The sequence below is a fragment of the Arvicanthis niloticus genome, chromosome 19, assembly GCF_011762505.2.
Source record: "Arvicanthis niloticus isolate mArvNil1 chromosome 19, mArvNil1.pat.X, whole genome shotgun sequence".
Taxonomy (NCBI): Eukaryota; Metazoa; Chordata; class Mammalia; order Rodentia; family Muridae; genus Arvicanthis; species Arvicanthis niloticus.
Window position 1 is genome coordinate 35,998,261 of NC_047676.1, and position 19,270 is coordinate 36,017,530.

Genomic DNA, 19,270 nt, shown 5'->3' on the forward strand with positions numbered 1-19,270 from the left:
ACTTAGACACACTTTCAGGCTTAATTTTCTCTTCCAGAAATAGCATGGAGTAACAATGACTATCTTACTTTTACACTGTCATTATTTTGACAATCAGCTGATTAAAACATTAAATGTATCATAAACTATAAAGCAAAGTTAGGTAGTGTGTTATCAATGTTATACCTACTTTAAAAATGTTACCTAATTCAAGGCTTTTCCTAGATAATGGGGTAATTTGTGACAATACAAGTTGGTTATAGCATCAAAGACTGATGACAGCCAACACCTCTGGGTTCTGCACAGGGTCTGATACTTATAGTTTACATTTTCAGTCACAGTTGCAAATCTACAAGCACATCAATGTATCAATAACAAAGAAGATTATTAGTAACATGTTTTGCTCAGGTGCAAAGCCTTGGATAGTATAACTTGGCCAAGATCACACTGTCATGACATTTCAGAATTCAGATTTTTTTTTCCCCAAAAGTCTGACTACAAAGCACCCAGCTTCATTGCTGGATATCATATATATACATGTTGTCAGCACCACAACCCATGTTTGTTTAAAAAATACCGAAGTATTTCGTTTTCCGGATAATGAGCTGTAGCCAACGTTGTTATTTCCTATGATCATCTATGTCTAGTAAGCCTAAGACAGTATAGGAAAAGAACAAATGGACAGCCTGGCAGTATAGCGTAGCATCCCAAAAGTGCTACTGGGAATTTGCTGCTATGTATACAACTCTTCCCAGTGATCCATATACTAATAAGAACATTTAAAGCTGGCCACATTTTAAATTTTAAACTAATGACCATATCAAGATTTGCTCCATGTCCTTACTTTAAAAAAATGTTCTGAGTGTTTTTTTAAATCCAGCTTGAAATTTTGCTACTAACTACATATTTTCATTATGCCAATTATAAGCCCACAGAATGACTTTTTTCAAATATTTCTGTTTGCTTGCTTTCTGTGTTTTTCTGTATTTCATAAAGCAAATGAGGGGGCTGGGGAGATGGCTCAGAGGTGAGCAGCACTTGTTGGTCTTGCAGGTGGTCTGGCTTTAGTTTCTACCTTCCACATGGTGGCTCACTATAACAGTGACAGGGAATCGAACACCTTCTGACTTCTTTGGGGATCAGTACATGGTACACATTATATACATGCAAGCAAGACACACACACACACACACACACACACACACACACACAAACACACTAAACCAAAAGATAAAATTAACTGGGGAAAATGTTAAAAATGAAGAATGTAAGCTTTAAATCAAAACCATGTCCAGGTAATACTATGACAGAAAAACAGTAGTCTTAAAACATAGGGATGTATACACAGTTGCTTCTTACGTGACAGCAAGTTCTAAGATTGTATTGTGTGCCCACTAGCCTGTAAGCCATTCACTCTGTCGCTGCACTATCTCCTGAATGCCATTTTGGGTGGTGGTGGTGGGGGGGGGGGTTGCTTGTTTGTTTTGTTTTGTTTTTTCACTGTGAATGTGCATGCTCCAGTGTCCTCTTCTGGGGGTATTCTTACTCTTGTCTGTTCTGTCATGTCCTGCTAGAATCTCTTCCTACTGGGATCTTATGTCATCCATCTCTCCTTGAGTTAGTACTTGCTCCTCACATAATTCTACTCTGCCTCTCAGCCTTGAGTGTGTATTGCATTCTATTCTCTTTCAGCTCTTGTCTCAAGGATGAAAACTTGTAAAAGAGTAACCCAACAGGTTGAAGCAAAAGGACAGGAAATGAATGCAAAGACACAATATCTTGATAATCCTAGTACAAAGCCAGATCTGTGACTTGAGATATTTAATAGAAGAAATTGTTACTTTTCGTTTCCTGACTTTCATCCTGTAATCTTTATTTTTCTGTGCTACCTCCTTCATTACTCTTAGTTCTCCTTCTTTGTCAGTCTTCGATGTTCAATGTTCCAATATCTGTTACCAGTCTCTTGAAGAGCCTCTATTCTTTCTTCAAACTTAAGAATATTAGGAGCATCATAATTCAAATCAAATTCCAAGTGATTTGTATGGTGCCTAAAATGATATTTCTTTAATGTTAGTGTGGTTAATTTAACAAGTAACAAATTTATTGTTTTTCCTTGAAAAAAATGAAAGTATTATATTCACTTTAAAATACTATATCTACTTGATGACGATGTAATATATGGCACATAATATTAAGTTGTCCATGTATTAACTCCCATTTCTGTGAACTTTGCTCAAGCCTCAGCTCAAGGTGCCTTCTAGCTTGCTGCACTTCCCTTACCCCCACCTCTCCAGGACCTTCACTAGCCACAAAGATCAGAATAGTTGCTGTGTTTCCAGTCCTAGTACATACTCCTTTCTCCCATAGTTTTTACTGTAGCATTCTCAATACTGTCCAGTTTCTATTAAGCAAGTTAATTAATGAAGGGTTTCTCTATTTACATCTTTATTATGTAGGTAAGAGGAGGAAAAAATTAATATGGTTCTTTTACTTATGACACCTTGCACAAAGCTATACACTCCTGTCTTACAATTTGCAATCAAACCTGTGACTTCTAATTCCGCTTTCACCCGACAGTCGTATTTAATTACATGGAATCAAAGCCCATGCTTTTTTAAACTCCATCGTTAAGGTATAGTTTCTTTAGCAAGACTTGGGTCTGAGCTTTCTTTCTGCTGATACACAGGCTATTGGTGACCTCTGTGGGATTTCTCTTATATCACAGGGTCTCATTTCAGCTAATTTAACATCCAGTTGAATGCCAGGAGTTGGGTTATATTTTCTTGTCAGGTCAGCCCTTTTGTAGTGCAGTGCTTCTCATTTGCCTGAACTCTATCCAGGGAATTAAAACTCTTGCCTTCACCGCTCCAGGAAAACCTCTACCATCTTAGAGTATATACCTGCATGCTTTGGGTCCTCTAATTGTATTTTTCTGCCAAGTCTTAGAATTTTTGTTCCCTGTTTTACAAGAGCTTTCTGGCTGGTTGGATGTCCCCTGCATCTTTGTTCATCAGGCTTTTATATTGTAATCTGATTGGCAACTTTGTCACTCTCCTTCCACATCTATGCAATGTACCCTTCTAGAGATACATTCTAAAACTGCCGAGAAAAATCCAATGAGTATTATTACTAATATTGTCACAAAAATATCTCCCTGCAGATGTGTATGTCATGTGTTGCCACATTTGCCATATTACAGAGTATTAATACCTATTTCTTTAATTCTACTGGAAAATCAGAAACAATTCAAAAAGTTTAACTTTTAGTTATTATTTCAGTAACATACAAATGTGATGCATGTAAATAGCCAGACTCTGTTTATAGAACAAATAATTCTAATTTAACAGGTAGATCCTAGAGGTGCTTTCTTAGGAGAAGAATATGAATACACTTCTATATGGCTGGGGATTGTAACTGCTATGCAGTGTTTCAAAAATTTTCCTAATCGAGATATACTTCTCTGATGTATTTTCTCACCAATAACCAGAATTAACAAGGGTATAGATTTAGTTGTTTTAAAAGCCAAATGCATTTGGCAAAGCTACACAAAGGTGTTTGATAATCTTTGTGATGTTCTGAAAGTTGGGAGTATCAAATAGCTCCAAACCATCTATGTCCTCCTACATAGATAGAAAACATTCATTCTTAAATTATCTTTGTTTTCCTTTATGTAGGTTTAGGAGAAGTTATGAAGGTAAGAAAGGTAGCAGAGGGTCGAGGGAGCAGCGCACATGCAAAAAATTGTTAAAAGGGTAGAAAACAAAATGTTAGAAATGGGTGTTTGGTAAAGAGTTTCCCGTGGAAATCAAACATAAAATGATGTTCAAGTAAGGGTCTTTCCCCCTTTAGTGTAAGCAGAGCTTAGAAGAACCTGGCCTGGAGGCTGGGATAAGGAGGAATTAGCTGGCAATTCAATATAATGAGGCTATTGGTGACTGCCCAATTTAACCTGATGAAGTTCTTATCCATTAAATATAAACTGTCTAACACCCAAGGTATCTGTCTGGGCTTCTGACCCTGGATACCACCTTGGGTGCTAAGTGGTGATTTGTTTGACTTTGAAGATATGCAGTAGGTTTAAGGACCTGGAAAAAAAAATAAATTAAAAACAAACAAGCAAGACTGGAAGAGAAAATAGTGGTAGAGGTGATAAACTAATCAGGGATTCACAGTGTTTCTAAAATGAGTTGTCACAGAATACATCAAAACAGGACTACTAGCAAGTAACTGAGCCTTGAGTCTAGTTGCAACATCACAGACAGCAACTCAGTCTCAACACAGTAGTGAAACCTTAAGAATTAAGAGTAAAACAACAATTATGCTTATCAAGAAAGTGAGTGTTCTAAAAGGTACCTGAAAGAAAAAAAAATACATTTTTTTGTAGTATAATACTGATTCTAAATAAGTCTTTTATTTTTTAGTTAACTAAGACTACAGAATTAGGTTATAATTGTAATGGAATTATTAGGTTTGTCTAGTTAATTTAATTATTTAAAGTTTAGGGTACATCAGCTTAATCAAGACATTACCTTCTACTAAGCTTAGTTGGGTAATAAATTAACATTTCTATCACATCATTCACTGCAGGAAGCATGCCAAACATCTGAAAGTTCCTCATTAATGGTAATACACATACTGACAGGTTAGGTATAGGTAAAGGTAGACAGATTTAGGCAGAAGAATTATTAGGTGAGCTATACAATGAGGTAATGCTGTACTGCCAGTACTATGAATCTATCAAATGGTAATTGGATGCACGTGTTAGCAGCAGTAAAAAGTCACTGTCCAGTTATTCACCTTACATGAGAATCTACTCTGAGTGTCTTCTTTGATTTATTGTTCCAATTAGAACACAATGTTCAAAGAAAGAACACAAGTGACCTGATTTAAAGGCAAGGAGCCCTGATGGTCATTATTTTGTAGGTTATCTGGCTCCCCCTTAGATATTGTGAATGTTTCTATTAATTTTTTTTAAAAGCAGTTAAAATTAAGTTCTTAGTTTCAAAAATATACTATATATAATACCAAATTTTGTATCCATCAATTCAGAATCAGAGTACAACTGCTGGATCTTAAAACTCAGATATTTTCCCTCCTTCTAATTTTAAAGGCACACTTTTATGATATTTTTGGTTGTGTCTGCTGCTGGTTCCGGTAAAAATTATATTGGGAGAAGATGTGCTGATATTAAAAAGTCAACACCTTAAATCTGAAAGAAAATGTTTGAAAATTTTATCAAGCAGTAAATAAAAAAGACCTTAAGTAATTGTAATATACCTTGTGATGTGTAGATACATTTGTAAAATAGTACTTGAAACAAAATGAAACTTGTTATATCTCTGAACTATTAGGAAAAAAAGCTGTGTTAAAAGGAAAGGAACAGAAATCTGTAGTTCATCTCACTGTAAAATAACAAGAGGTTTTTAACTTCTTCAAGGGAAATGCTAATATTTCACTAACTTATATTAAGCAAACATCAACTATTAATGTTGACAAATGTTGGAACAGTCATAGTAAAACTGTCATTTGAATTACTATTCATTGCAAAGTTCAGAGAATTAATGTTAAAACAGATTAAAATCATCTTGAATACTCATGTATTCTTGTCCTTTGGCAGGATAACAAATATAATTTGGACTATAATTTTTGATAAGCATATGGACATGAAGACTTGGGAAAGATGCAGATAGATATCCCATAGGCAGGTCATAAATGTGGGGAACATAAGTTCCGTTTTTAAATGAGCTGCCAACCGTTCCCCTACATTTTAGTTTGTGGAAAGCTAGACATTTGGATAATAAATGGGTTTTTCCTCTGAACATTAAGGTAATTGTATAGGGACTTAAAGTATCTATTCATGGTCATTGCAAGTTATTTAATTTCTAAAGAAATGTACTAGAATAAGAGCTTATGTGTAAGCTGAATAGTGACAGTGTAAGAAAAATGTGCAGACAGCAGGCTTTGATTGAATGGGACCCTTCTTTTTCAAAAATTATGTGTTTAAATATCCTTTTGGAAACATGTGCTTTTAAAGAATGCTCTGTACCTTTAGGTACCAGGTTACTGAACTTGCCAAGACCTAGGGACTGGGGCCTAAATTCTCCTCCAATATCGGCATGTTATTCCAGCCAACTGGTTTGTTGGGTTCTTCTAGTAGTGGTTGTAAATCAGGTTTATGAAGAGGAAACTCTCAAATTGTGCATTTTAATGGATTTATGATAAAGCCATCAAAGTGGAGGGTCCACATGGTACGAACGCAGTAAAGGTAATAAGACAGTGTCATGTAAACATTAAATACAGTGCCTTCTGCCTTCATAAATCCTCCATGCTGATGAGTAAATGTTTCTGGTTATAAATTTTGCAAGCAAATTCTAGAAAGGACCACAATTGTAAATAAGACACCAGCAGAAGCCATAAATTGCTCATAGGATTCCCCCCCCCACACACACACACACACAATCCAGAAAACTCTTGAGGCAATATTGTAGTTCCTTCTTTCCTCAGTACTTTTTAAAAACTTCATTCAATAATAAACTCCATTCCTGACTGAAGAGTAATAATACAAGCCTTTAAAGTGTTTTTTTTTTTTTTTAGCATCGCAACCTATCATTTTTAAGGCAAATATCTGTTTGATTTGCAGATTCACCTTACAGCACTCTTACTAGCTCCAGCTTAAAGTCTCTATAATGTCACTCTTTGCAGAGTCAGTCCTCAGTTAAGAGGTTCCTGCAACAGCCTAAGCTCCCATAGGTATTTACAATCAAATTATTTTATTGCACATGGGAACAATTAAGCATTCAGCCCTCAGCTGTAAACAATTACTATATTCAATGACATTCATGGGTTTTCTTAAATAGTCATGTATTCCTAATGACCTCTGTTAACATTAAGTGAGATTGATGTATGTGTGCTTTGTGTGTGTCCATGAGCAATTATATTCTCAAACATAATATCAAGACAGAACCCTGACCTGAAGGATACAGTGACAGTGTCTGGCACCACTTGGCCGTCTGCAATGATTATCTTTTAAAATTCACTTTATCCCCATGGTCCTTTTACTTCTCTTCCAATGAAGTTGGAAATGTGTTAGCGTTCACAGTGAAAGGCAATATGAGTTTTAGATGATTCGTTTGTAGGAGATGTCTAGTGTCTTGGTCTAATAAACTGAGAGCTATAGCATCCAAGGAGAAATAATTAGATGGTAGTGGATTCCTGTTATGCTTTCATCATTTTGTAGCTGGGTGATTTGAAAGTTCACTTATTCCAACCTTAGTTTTCATCCTTTCCAATGTGCATAATTTTTATTTAAGTCATGGACTATTGTAAGGATTGAGTGTCATGAAAAGATGGACTGCATGCTATATATTCCTTGTCTGTCTCTTTTTCTCTTTCTCTCAAAAAGGCCCATAAGCTCTGGGAATTGGGAATATCTATTTAGTTGTCTCTAGTTTCAGGATATATTTTCCTTTTGCTGGATTCTTCTTTCCTTCAAGTGACAACCATGGGGGAAACTCACAGCTGTTTTACTCATGTTCAGAAATAAGTCAACCAGTCTCATTTGCAAAGGGACCTAACAGCTGTATCCAGCCTTTCTAGGAGGTCAGAACTAGAGCTGAGTGGTAATGTTTCAAGGGCAAAGCTCTCGATGTAAGGAAGGATAAAACAAAACCTAAATGAGCCTGCACATATCTAGTGACAGACACGCCATAGCCATTCTCAATTATTCAAGCTTTCTCAGTCTTCCAGCAGGAGAAACATAAGTCACCCCTACTCTCTTTATTCTACTTCCATACAATAGCACAGAGCAAAGAAAATATACACCCCTACGGACTTCCTAAGGAAGAAAAAAAAAAAAAAAAAAAAGCTATAGTAATCACTCAATTAGAGAAGAGCTTCTTTAACATGTGTCAAAACTTCAGAACTATTCAAAACAGGGTGTTAGCATGGGAGGGGGGTTGGCAAGAAGTTAAAAAAAAAAATCATTTTGCGATATTGTGAGTGAGTTCCTTTTTTCCTCTTTGTAAGCATTTTGCTGGCAGTGAGCCAGTGAAACAGCTGTTCAACTATCCAAGGCGTCACAAACATATAAGCCCTTAGGTAAGCTGTGATGGTATTCTAACCACAATGACACAGGGGGTCAATTGTAACAACAACAACAAAAAATTAGTCTTAAAATAAGCAAACCCCAAAAGAACAGCTTTGTGTACTGAGACTAATTAGTATCTTCTTTAGGGAAATGGTATTGAAATGTGGTTTTAGACAAGAAACTAACACTCTTCAGAGATTAGATATCTTAATATTTAACAGGCTTCTATTTGGTGGGCTGACTGGCTGGCTACCCTGTGGGTGTGGCAAATGACCCTTATGTGCAATTATGGAATATTTAAATGATATCTTAATGATACCACACATTTCAGATGAATCAGCCCAGCTGGAAATGACAGCAGCATTCTAGTTCCTGGGCCACGTGTGAAACTAAGGCCTTTTCAATCTGCATTTTTCACTTGTATGCTTTGATACACATGTTCTTGGAAAGCTTAAATTAGTTATGGTCTGACAATATTTAGCAATATAACCACCCTTTTTCCCTTTTAAGCTATTAAGACAGTTGTCTCATATATTTAACTTATAATTTGCAAAGAGAGTATTAGTAATTAGTATATGTTCTTCCACAAGAAAAAGATAATGCCTATTTAAAAAAAATGTTAGGGTGAAAATTTGCTGCCCTTGTTTATGCAATAAAAGTTGCATAATTTTCTCATTTGGGATAGTTCATATTGTAAAAATAAAACTCAATTTGGTCCCCGGGAGTCATTTTGCTAAGTAGTTCATGACACAGGAATCATTATTTTGCAAAATAGTCATCTAAGTATCATAAACTTAAATAGCTGCAGGTTGATCATTACATCACATAAAAAACACTTAAAGCAACAATGAGATTAAGTTACCATCAAAATATCAAAAAGAGGAAAGTAACCTGAAGATTAAAACTTAGAAATTTTACTCGATTTCTTCATGTTTTCCATATGAACTAAAAGAAGTCAGTCCATGGGGATTAAGAAAAAAAAAAAAAAAATCCTGCAACCCCAAGGTTAGTTCTTCCTTTAACTGGGTACAACCACCACTTTAGAAGTATTAAATTAGGTAATCAAACCATAAAGGCTATCTATAGAATCTATAGCACTCAGATGGCGACAGACTTTCAAGGAGGGGTAATCATCCTTACTAATACCATTTCAGCTACTTTCTAAGCATCAGAATGAGATACATATGTGTGTGTAATAAGGTATTTAATATTTCCAATACTAAACTTAACATAGATTACTTTCAAATGCTTCTACAAATGTATTGCTCATAAACGCACTGCTAATTTTAACAAGCCATTAGGATAAAAGCAAGTGAAGACTAGCAAAAGTTAATGTTGGTTGTTGGTAAGTTCTCCGAGAAGAAAACTTAAGTCTTAATTCCTGTAATCTTTATTGAAAAAGAAAATGCTTAATTCTGGTCATTTGTCACTTTCATCAGGACCTGATACTCTCAGTCAAAACTTATGAAATGGATGACTCATATATTTAAGTTTGCTGGCCGACGTATATTCAGAATTCCCAAAGAACTAACATAAAAAGTTCCCCTTGGAAGGTGACTTGGAATTTACCAAAGAGATAACGCCAAGTGGTCATTAAAGATGTTTAAATGTCATTGTCTACTGTCTTCAGTGTGCCATTACATAGCCTTGGGATTCTTTCAAATAACAATCAATGGAGGATGACTAAGTCTCAGCACTTGAAAGTAACCAGGAAAGGAAACCAACAGAATAATCTGCCTTGGCTGGTTTGATTCAAGAAGAGACACGGGATCCACCCCTTCTCTCCCCATTCTTCCTCCCCTTTCAGCCCCCACCCCCGACCTCCCAACCCCCACCCTCACAAATCGGAAGGGAAAGAAAGACCAGAGAGAAAGGAAAAAGGAGAGAAAGAGATCCAAGGATTCCCCGCAGAATGTGTGCTGGGGAGACCAACCTCGCCCTATGGGATACAGCCTTGGAAACAGACTTGGGCTTTTACTTTGAAACTAAAAGGATGACAATGAAATTTGTGTGAGGTCTGCGTGAATCCAGTCCCAGATGTTTACAATGCTGTAGTACTATGCCTCTGCAATATGAGAGGTTTCAGAAGAAACAGTACAACAAGACACCACAAAGCAGCGCATATGCTATTGACAATGCAGACAAGAGCATCATGTTACCAAGAGAAGGCAGGCAGGAGACAAATAGCAGCGGTGCTGCCCGAAAAACTAACTTCATGGACTGCAATCACTCAAACCGAAATGAAGGACCCAAAAGGAGGGGGATAAAAAAAAAATCAAAACCAGGGAAAATAAACTCTTTGGCTTCTATCTAGAAGTGGTGGGGCTTTTGCTGGGGACCAGGGGACAGTGGAAGTGACTTTTCTCCCTTAAAGTTCCCATAAAGCTCCTATAATTGACACTGGATAATTATTTTCAGCTTGAGGAGTCTATCCCAAAACTCTTAAGATTGCCAGCGAAAAGAAACAAAATGTGTTTACTTGAGCCATTTCCAGAAGGGAGGGAAAGGAGACCTCTGCGTGAGATGGGGGGGAAGGCATTGGAGACAGACTGGGGCATCTCCTTAGCAGCAACAACTCTAGAGCACCAGGAGTGATCCTGTGAGTGACAAACTAGAGAGATCAGGAATAGGGCTGCAAGAGATGTGGAGGAGGCTTACACGGTTGAGGGAGTGCTGCGTACAATGTATACTCAGGAGGGGGCTGATTTAGTGTGAAAGTATTCCACTTCATCATTTTACAGGGGTTGGGGACATAAATATTTAGCTGGCCACATCTGGAACAGATTCTGCCCCCCCCCTCCCCGCGTGGGATGGGGGTGGATAATTGGAAGGAGAGGAGCACGCATCTGTTACTTACTGTACGGACAGTTTTCCTTCTTGGTCCCGCTGACCTTGCCGTTCTTCTCAATCTTGAGAAAGTACTTGGTGAAGGAGAACAGCTTTCTCCAGCGGACATCTCCTTGGAGGTGATTGTAGCTCCGCACATGCCTCCCCGCACTGGAAGGAGAGGAGAAGGAAGAGGACGAGGAGGAGGAGGAGGAAGAGGAGGAGGAGGAAGAGTTGGTGGCCTCCGGTGACACCATGTCCTGACCAAGAGCTTGGCAGGTGACAGGGACGGAAGACACCAAGAAGAGCAACAAGAAGCAGCAACAGCAGCCCGGCAGGTGGGGAAAGGCTGAGGCACAATGTGTCAGTATCCATTTCCACATTGTACTGAAACTCTCGGCACTGGAAATTGTCTCATCAGAAGGAACATACTGGAAGGGTAAGCCCTGGTGCGAGGCAAAGAGACAGCTGGAGGTGGTGGCTACTGGTTAGCTCCCTCTGGGTACGGATCTGGTCAGAAGCGAGTGCACCAACATCCATAACTCCTCGGAAGGGCCGGCTGCCTGTCCTCGCTCCGTTCTCGGATCCGCTGCCTGCGTCTCTGTCTCTCCAGTCTCAGGGTGAACAGTGGACGTGGGTGGCCGCGGCAGTAGGAACTGGTGGTGTCGGTCACCAGAGCTCTTCGCTCTCCCCGGGGGTTACTTTGTTCTCTTCTTCACTCCTTTCTTCACCATGTTAGATGCAAAAGAGGTCTGAAAAACAGATGACAGGACGGTGAACAAAACCCAAAGTGGGTGGGGTGGGGGTGCAGGAAGACATCTGCGCCCCTCTGCGGTTGGCACCTTCTGGTCCTTCTCTGCAGAGTCCCAGCCTGCTGGCCACTTAAAAAGTGTGTCTCTTTGGAGTTGTCAGAACTGGAGGCAGCTGCCCAGGCGCTGTTGTTTTCTTCTCCTTCCTTTCTCTTTTTGGTGGTGCCTGTTGATGTGAAGTCTCCCGAAAGCCACTTCTTGTTTGGGGGGCGGCTGGCGGCTGGTGTTTTGTTTGGCCCTTCCCTCCACCTCCAAGTCCCTTGGAAAGCCGCTTGTAAACAGGTTGAAGCCTGGAGTCTAAATGTCAGTGCTTTTCAGCCAGAGGTGGGCTCTGCCTCTGCTGGTCAAACCTCATTTGCAGGGGTGGAGAAGGGGGGAGGGGGTCAAACGGCGGTGGGACATCTGAAACCCTAAGCTGCTGGGAACGCCAGAGAAAAGGGAGGGGGGAAGGGGCGGGGGGGGCGGGGGGAGCCTGGGCGAGAGGAGTGCGCGATGCCTTTGCTCTGAGCTGGGGGCTGCGGGTCCCTTCCTCGCTGCCTCGGTGGGCGCAGCCGCCCCGCAGCCTGCAGCTCGAGCTAATTGCGGCTCCTGCGTCCTGGGCTCACAGCGCTGGCCACCAACGCGAGCTGTCCGCGTGCTTTCCGAATTTTGCTGCCCTCCGGCGGGAACCACTCCCCTCCCCTACAGGGAGCCCCTTGCTCACTTGTTTTCCAGTGTCTGTCTGTCTGTCTTTCTTTCTGTCTTTCTTTCTTTCTTTCTTTCTTTCTTTCTTTCTTTCTTTCTTTCTTTCTTTCTTTCTTTCTTTCTTTCTTTCTTTCCCTTTTGGCTGTGAAAATAGTTTGGAGCTTGGCTTTTGTGTGTGGATGTGTTTCTGCTTTCCAGATCAGGGAAGAGGGCTGAGGAGAAGGCAGAAGAGGATGCTCAGGGCAAACTCTCCCCAAGAGCAGATTATAAACTGATAGGAGCTAAAGTCGAGAAGGGAGACATAATGAGCTAGCTTCGTTTCCTCCTCTCCTGCCAGCTTCCAAGGAGGTCTCGGGTTTTAATGAATCATTGATTTCTCGCTTCCGTTGCTGAAGTAAAAAGTTCACACTTTGGCCCTCTCTGTCTTTTTAAGCTCAGGGAGATTTATCGTCACCCTTAAACATCGCCTCTCTCTTGGCGCAAATGAAATCAGGGACCCAAGTTACTGATTTCTAATTGGTAACACGAGTCCTTTACAGAATCACGCATGGACTTCAAAGCCTACGCACTTTCCTGCGATCGCAGATTTTATCACACAGTTTGACCAAATCCCCCTGCTGCCTGTTTTTTTTCTCTATGCAATTTCCTTTGCATTTTACCGTAAAGAGGAGGTCCCCGCCCATCTTCAAACTTAACATTTAAAGGGCTCTACTTTTTACAATGCAGCCCCACTACCTACCGATCTTCCACAAACACTCTTGAGCACACCAACCCCCAACTTTACCTCTACTCTCAGAAAGGAGCTCTCAACCCAGACACAGACAGAAGTCAGCACAAGACCAGGAAGCTATTGCCCAGAACCAAAAGGCACAAAGAAGGAGCTATTGTAACAACCCATTCCTACCTGAGTTCTGAGTCCCAGAAGATCATTTCCTTAGAAAAAATATCTAAACTAGGGAACGACTGGTTAGAAGAATTGCATGAGCATACACTACTCTATCGTGGGAGGCAGTTAGACATGTGTTCTGACTAAGTAAAACAAATGGTCAGTATCATATGGTGGTGGCGATTTCACATGATTTAACTTAAATGGCTGAGTAAGATGCAGGCGTTTCAAGGTGAACTTGAGAGCTAGCAACTGGCACAGTGATTCAGAAAGAATTTATAAAAGGAGCTTGCACACGAAAGTCAGGAACCCTGTCATGTGCACTGGGTTTCAGTCCTCATTGGGAACTGGGGAAAGACAATCGAAATTTAAAAGTCCTAGAGATAGACGTTGTTAATGATTCCCCAAATACATTTTAGTGACTTGAAGAATGGCTTGAAGGCATAAGGCACACTCTTCCTTTTTTTTTTTTTTTTTTCTGTGTGTTCACTGCCTTTGAAATAGAACTACTTAATTCCAGAATCGGGATTCTTAATTGCATTATTTACAACTCACTGCAATGCTCATTCAAAAGATTTCAACAACGTGACGAACATCACAGCAGATTTCTAACTTTAATATGATTAGATGATTTCTGAAGCTATTAACTGAAAAGTTAAGCAAATAAAGAGCATGCGTCAAAGTCTTGCTTCTTTAATTAAAGAATGAATATTGAAAAATGAGCCTACAGTGATAATTTCAATTTCCCATTTCACGGTTTTATACCTGAGCAGACAAACAAGTGAAGGCATCGGTAGTTTCTAAGGGGTTCTAAGGGTTTCTAAGTCTCATTCTCAAAGAATGGGGAATTCAAATGTTTGGACTGACAACTCATTGAAATTACATTTAAAAAATATGTTTGATGGAACCATACAATAAAGATTCTTTTGTGAAAAATTATGAAACACAGGAAGTAATTAGTTTGGGGTTTCTTTACACTGGATACCAACATTTCTGATGCCAACTTGAGTGGGTTTTTTTTTTTTTTTTTTTTTTAATTCACACCAGGCACTCCTGCAGCCCAATGCCCGAACTCCTCCAGACACCTCCCCACCCCCAGCCAAAGCTCTTCAGATTTTCTAGCTTAAAGTTTGACTTGAATTCTACCTACAAATGAGGTAAAGGGCATTCTCAAAATTTTCCTATTAAAACTTGCCAGCGGCAGGTGCAATGTTTGAGAGTCCCAGAGTCTTGTTTGCCTCTCGTCTGTACAGCGTGATGGCAGGGAGGGGCATTTTCTAAACTGCCCAAAGGAAAAGCTGACATAGCTTTTTAGATTATATCTCATTCTTCTTTTTCTTCTCTGTACTGCCTTTCTTCTGAGGCACAGTGGAATCCCTAAATCCCCCACCACTTTGTATTGTGAAGTCACCTCTTAGCTTAGCCCCAGAAAGCCTGAGAAAAGTTCCACAGGAAAGATGCGCTATTTAACGGAATCCAATCTCTCCCAATAGATTTGAATCACTAACATAAATGTATGAATGTAGATTATATCTCTGTAATGAGGCCTGAATCATTCTCAGTTACTTCAAAGGACTGAAATTCTACCTTCCTTTTTTTTTTTTTTAAGCTGCAATAATCAGGTCTTAATGGGTTCCTTTATTAATTGTTTCTCTGTTAAGATTGAAAGAGCAGAACAAGCTGCAGATTAGAATGGTACTCACTATTCAAAAACGGCTGTCTGTCTCTTTCATCCGATCCTTGCAAGGCGTGCTCTGTTTCTATGGCCTAAGCATATCCAGTGATATTAGTCTAAATCTTTATTGAAAGAAAGAGAGGTAAGCTGTTGTTAAATGCGGTGATTTGAAGAGTTATAAACTTTTAAAGGCAAGACTGTGAGAAGAAAGCAGTAAAGACCTCTCAAATGTGGCGCTTCCATGTTAAGGAGGCCCCATGAAGGCCTTCTTCCAGATGCCTTAGTAGCTATGCTCTTTGAGCAGTTTATATATGAGACATGTCTTTCCTGGGCTCTTTATGCTGCCCAGCACAGTCTGTGGTTCAGTTACAAAATGTGTGCTCTATTATGTGAGATGGCATTGACCGTGTCAGTAAGCTACTTCATGTGATGCTAAATCAGGTCAAAAGTCAGCCAGGCTGTTTGACAATTACAGCATGTGCAGGCCTTGTTTTTTTTATTAAGACCTATGGTGCAGCCCTTAGGAGCATGTGCCTGTTTTTCTATTCGCATGTAGGAAATGCCAGTAGGAAGGCATTGTTTTCTGCTCATTCTCTTCCAAAGCTATAGCTAGAAAGGATGGCCACAATCAATGATGTTTGAGCTAAGTACAGAAGCAGTACTTTAGAATTATTGTCATCAAATTAAGAGCTCCGAGTGAAATGAAAAGAGGTTTTTAGCTCACAGAGAGTATGAATTGAACACTTGCAAACCAGTAGAAAGCCTGGCAATAGGAACTGAGCATCCCTTATTAAAATAACTAGTTTTTTTTTTTTTTTTTTTTTGTTTTGTTTTGTTTTCAGAGTTGTTGATTTTTTTTTTTTAAACATCTGCATATACACAGCGAGGTCACAAGCAGTCTGAATCCAAGTCTGTGATATTTATGTTTCAAATATAAATGTCAATATTTTTTAAAGGACTTTTTGCTTGATATTGTAGGAAATTGGGGAGGTAGCTAAGCGGTTCAGAGTGCTGTGTAAGCATGAGGGCCTGAGTTTGAATTTCTGGCATCCATACACAGGCAAAGAAAGGCATCGATCTGGATACCAGCAATCCTGATGTTGTGGGGTATCACTGGGGTTTGCTAGTTAGGAGAATGAAGTCAAGCTGGGTATCACAGGGCAAGTCTTCCCCTAACCTATGTACAGCTTGTTATATACTGCATTCGATACAGCTCATTCATGCGTTCATGTATGAGCACACACAAACCGGATCATTTACTTTAGTATGTGTCTGTTTCAATTGCAACATAGCTTTGGAGGTCAGATTTGGAATTTTTCTTTTGTGGTGTCATGGTAATCCTTGCAAAGTTTGCATGACTAAAATATCTTTTGGACTTTTCTGAAGTAAGGATACTCAGCCTGAAACTGAATGTAACTCTTGGACTTTATAGAATGACTGGAGTCACGCAGAAGGACAGACCAGTTAGGAGTGCCAGCCACAGACCTTACATGTGACCTTCACCACACCCATTACCTGTCTTCTTCTTCTTCCTCCTTTCTCTGTTTTTCTCCTTATCATCCCCTACTCACTCCGATAGGGCTGGGTTGCCAGAAGGGAAGTGATAAGGAATCTTAGGAGGCTTTAGTTATGGAAAACCAGCATATCTTTGCTACAATTGATTAGCCAGAGAAATGCAATAAAATAGCTTTGTGTTGAATTATTAACTATCACTTGATTAGGCAAAATAAAATGAGGGTTTTTTGGTTTGGGTAAAGCAGACTCTTTCAAATGAAATGAACTCATTTAAAAGTCACATATACCATCCATTTTCAGGATATCCATAGGTTCTTTGAGATTTAATAAGAGTTTTTAACTTGCTCCCTCAAGCAATTCATGATACTATTTAGAGAAGTAATCTATAAATTTGAGTTAATTTTTTACACCATCATGTTAAATTTTCCTTAAACAGAGAGGTATTTCAAAGCATATATATTTCATATAAACATTTTTTTAAAGTTTGGAACTAAGGTGAATTTTCTGTTCTCTTGTTTTCAGTGTTCCAGTGGTCAACTCTTGAAATGGAAATGTGTCCAAGGTAGAAAGGAATGGGATCCTTGTAAGGAAAAGTATCTATACTGGAATATTGGAAATGCGCTCACACAAATCAGCACATTTCCAGAAAGTTGGGCTCTTTATCTTGAAACTAAACCTAGTGAACACAAAGCTCCTATCTGCTGCCTTTGAAATGCTCACAGATAGCCTTTCCTTGACAAAGTTGTGAGATCTTTGAAGAGCTTGGTTTGGTGCTTCCTGCTCTCCCTTTGCAGATCTGTGTCTCTTGCCAAGTCAAGGCCTCTAGTTCTTAGTTGTGTGACACTTGTGATATTTTGTTTGGAAAATAATTTATATTTATTTAATGTACAAATATATATTTAAATATATATAATTTTGGTTCATTAATATGAAGATATATACAGTGTGTTCATTTTTTTAAATATTTTCTTAATTGTTTTTTAATTCAACTGATTTTTAGTGATACCTACTATGCGCTACTAGGCTATAGTAGGTTATTTTCAATAGTTTAGATCTAACAAAGGAGATATGGAAATTTAACTCTTTTTTTTTGTTTGTTTGTTTGTTTTTTGTTTTTGTTTTTGAGACAGGGTTTCTCTGTGTAGTCCTGGCTGTCCTGGACCTCACTCTGTAGACCAGGCTGGCCTCGAACTCAGAAATCCCCCTGCCTCTGCCTCCCAAGTGCTGGGATTAAAGGTGTGCGCCACCACCACCCGGTGAAATTTAACTCTTTTTAAAGAGTATGCATACATGTATACATGGGTGAATATTTGATTTTTGTTGTTGTTTTTGATATTAGGGATGGGAAATTGAGAATTGTCTCAGGATCTGGAAAGGATTTCAAGAGATTTGGATCCTGCCAATTTTTTATACTGTCTTTCTCTACCAAGGAGCCAAGGGAGACTGTGTCTGCTCTCTGGCTTCATGAAGGATTAAGTCTTGATAATCACCTACTCTGTGATTATGGCACAATCCTTTGATCTAGATTTCTCCTTACAGACTTTGGGTTTGGGCTAAGTCTCTGTCAGGTAACCCTGATGTTCTCTCCTTTCTTTCTGCCTTCAGAATCATGGATAAATTGTATCTGTGTTCTAAATGGTTACATTAACTATTTTCTAATAAAAATCCCCTAACCTGACTGCTGCACTCTCATTTTTTTAAAATCAGATTTATTTATTATTCTTTATTTAAGTGTGCTGCATGGGAGAGAGACTGCCTGGAGTATGTATTACTACATGTGTGCAAGAACCCATGGAGGGCAGGAGAGCATCCCCTGGAAATGGAATGACAGGAAGGTGTAAGCTGCCATGAGAGGGCTGGGAACTGGATGGAACCCTCTATAGGAGCAGTAGGTATTCTTAACCACTGAGCCATCTCTCCAGGCCCATGTGCCTAGTGATAAAACATACATCTTGTGAAATTTGTTTCGACCTAGTATCCACTTAGTGTGACAAGTTAGGTACAGAAGATGTGCTGTCTATGAATCAGTGGCAACAGAAAAGCCACTGTGTTGTGGTCAATGCAATCTTCTTTGTGCCCAGCTTTCTTGGATCATTCCTAAGAACTCTTTCTCTTCCTTTGTCTGCCCCAGCTCTGTCCGGACATCTGTACCTCGCTGGTGTTCCTTGACAGATGACTTGCATTTGGCTTTAGCGGTCGGTAGATCAACATATGTGCTGTTTCTTCCTATACTTGGTTTTATTTCAGTGTCATGGTGCTGATAGGAGATTTATTCTTCCAGGTTTATACATTTCCTTAAGGACTCTTCCTCCAGGTCTCTAGCTATTCATTGAGCCCCTAGGATAATATTTCTTCCTCCCTAGTTAAGCTTTAGGAGATGTGTAAGTTCCTGTTCTTTTCTGGTTTGTCAGCATAGCACCTTATTACTCAATTGTACTACAGCTCTGTGAGTGGTAACTTGGTCTAAAGTTCTCTTTCGGTGAATCATCTGAGATCAGTCTTGTCTTTGTTAGAACAGTGCAGACTTTAGACTGGAATACACATCTTCCACAGTAAGTAATCCATTTGTGATAATGTGTTTTTTGTGTTTATTCGAGATTATAAGGAAGTGCAATTTAACACAAAGCCAGTGGTAAAACATCTAGTGTTTGCTTGGGGATGTGCTGGATTCTTTAATTGTAAAAGGAGATAATGATAACAGGACATTTGCACGACTGAAATATAAAGTCTAGATTTAGATTTGGATTGAAGACTAACAACCTTTTTACTTAGCTAATGAATTTTGAGGTCCAAAGAATCAATTATTTGAT

At 39.1% G+C, this 19,270-nt stretch overlaps 1 protein-coding gene across 1 annotated transcript in view; it reads right to left on the bottom strand.

The window, feature by feature from the left end:
- The window catches only part of Fgf10 (fibroblast growth factor 10), a 76,558-nt gene extending 64,261 nt beyond the window's left edge, over window positions 1-12,297 (bottom strand). The window contains exon 1 of the mRNA XM_034523658.2: window positions 10,923-12,297. Coding sequence (XP_034379549.1) covers window positions 10,923-11,274 — 352 coding nt within the window. The 5' untranslated portion in view covers window positions 11,275-12,297. The remainder of the gene's footprint in view (window positions 1-10,922) is intronic.
- Window positions 12,298-19,270: the final 6,973 nt, after the last annotated feature.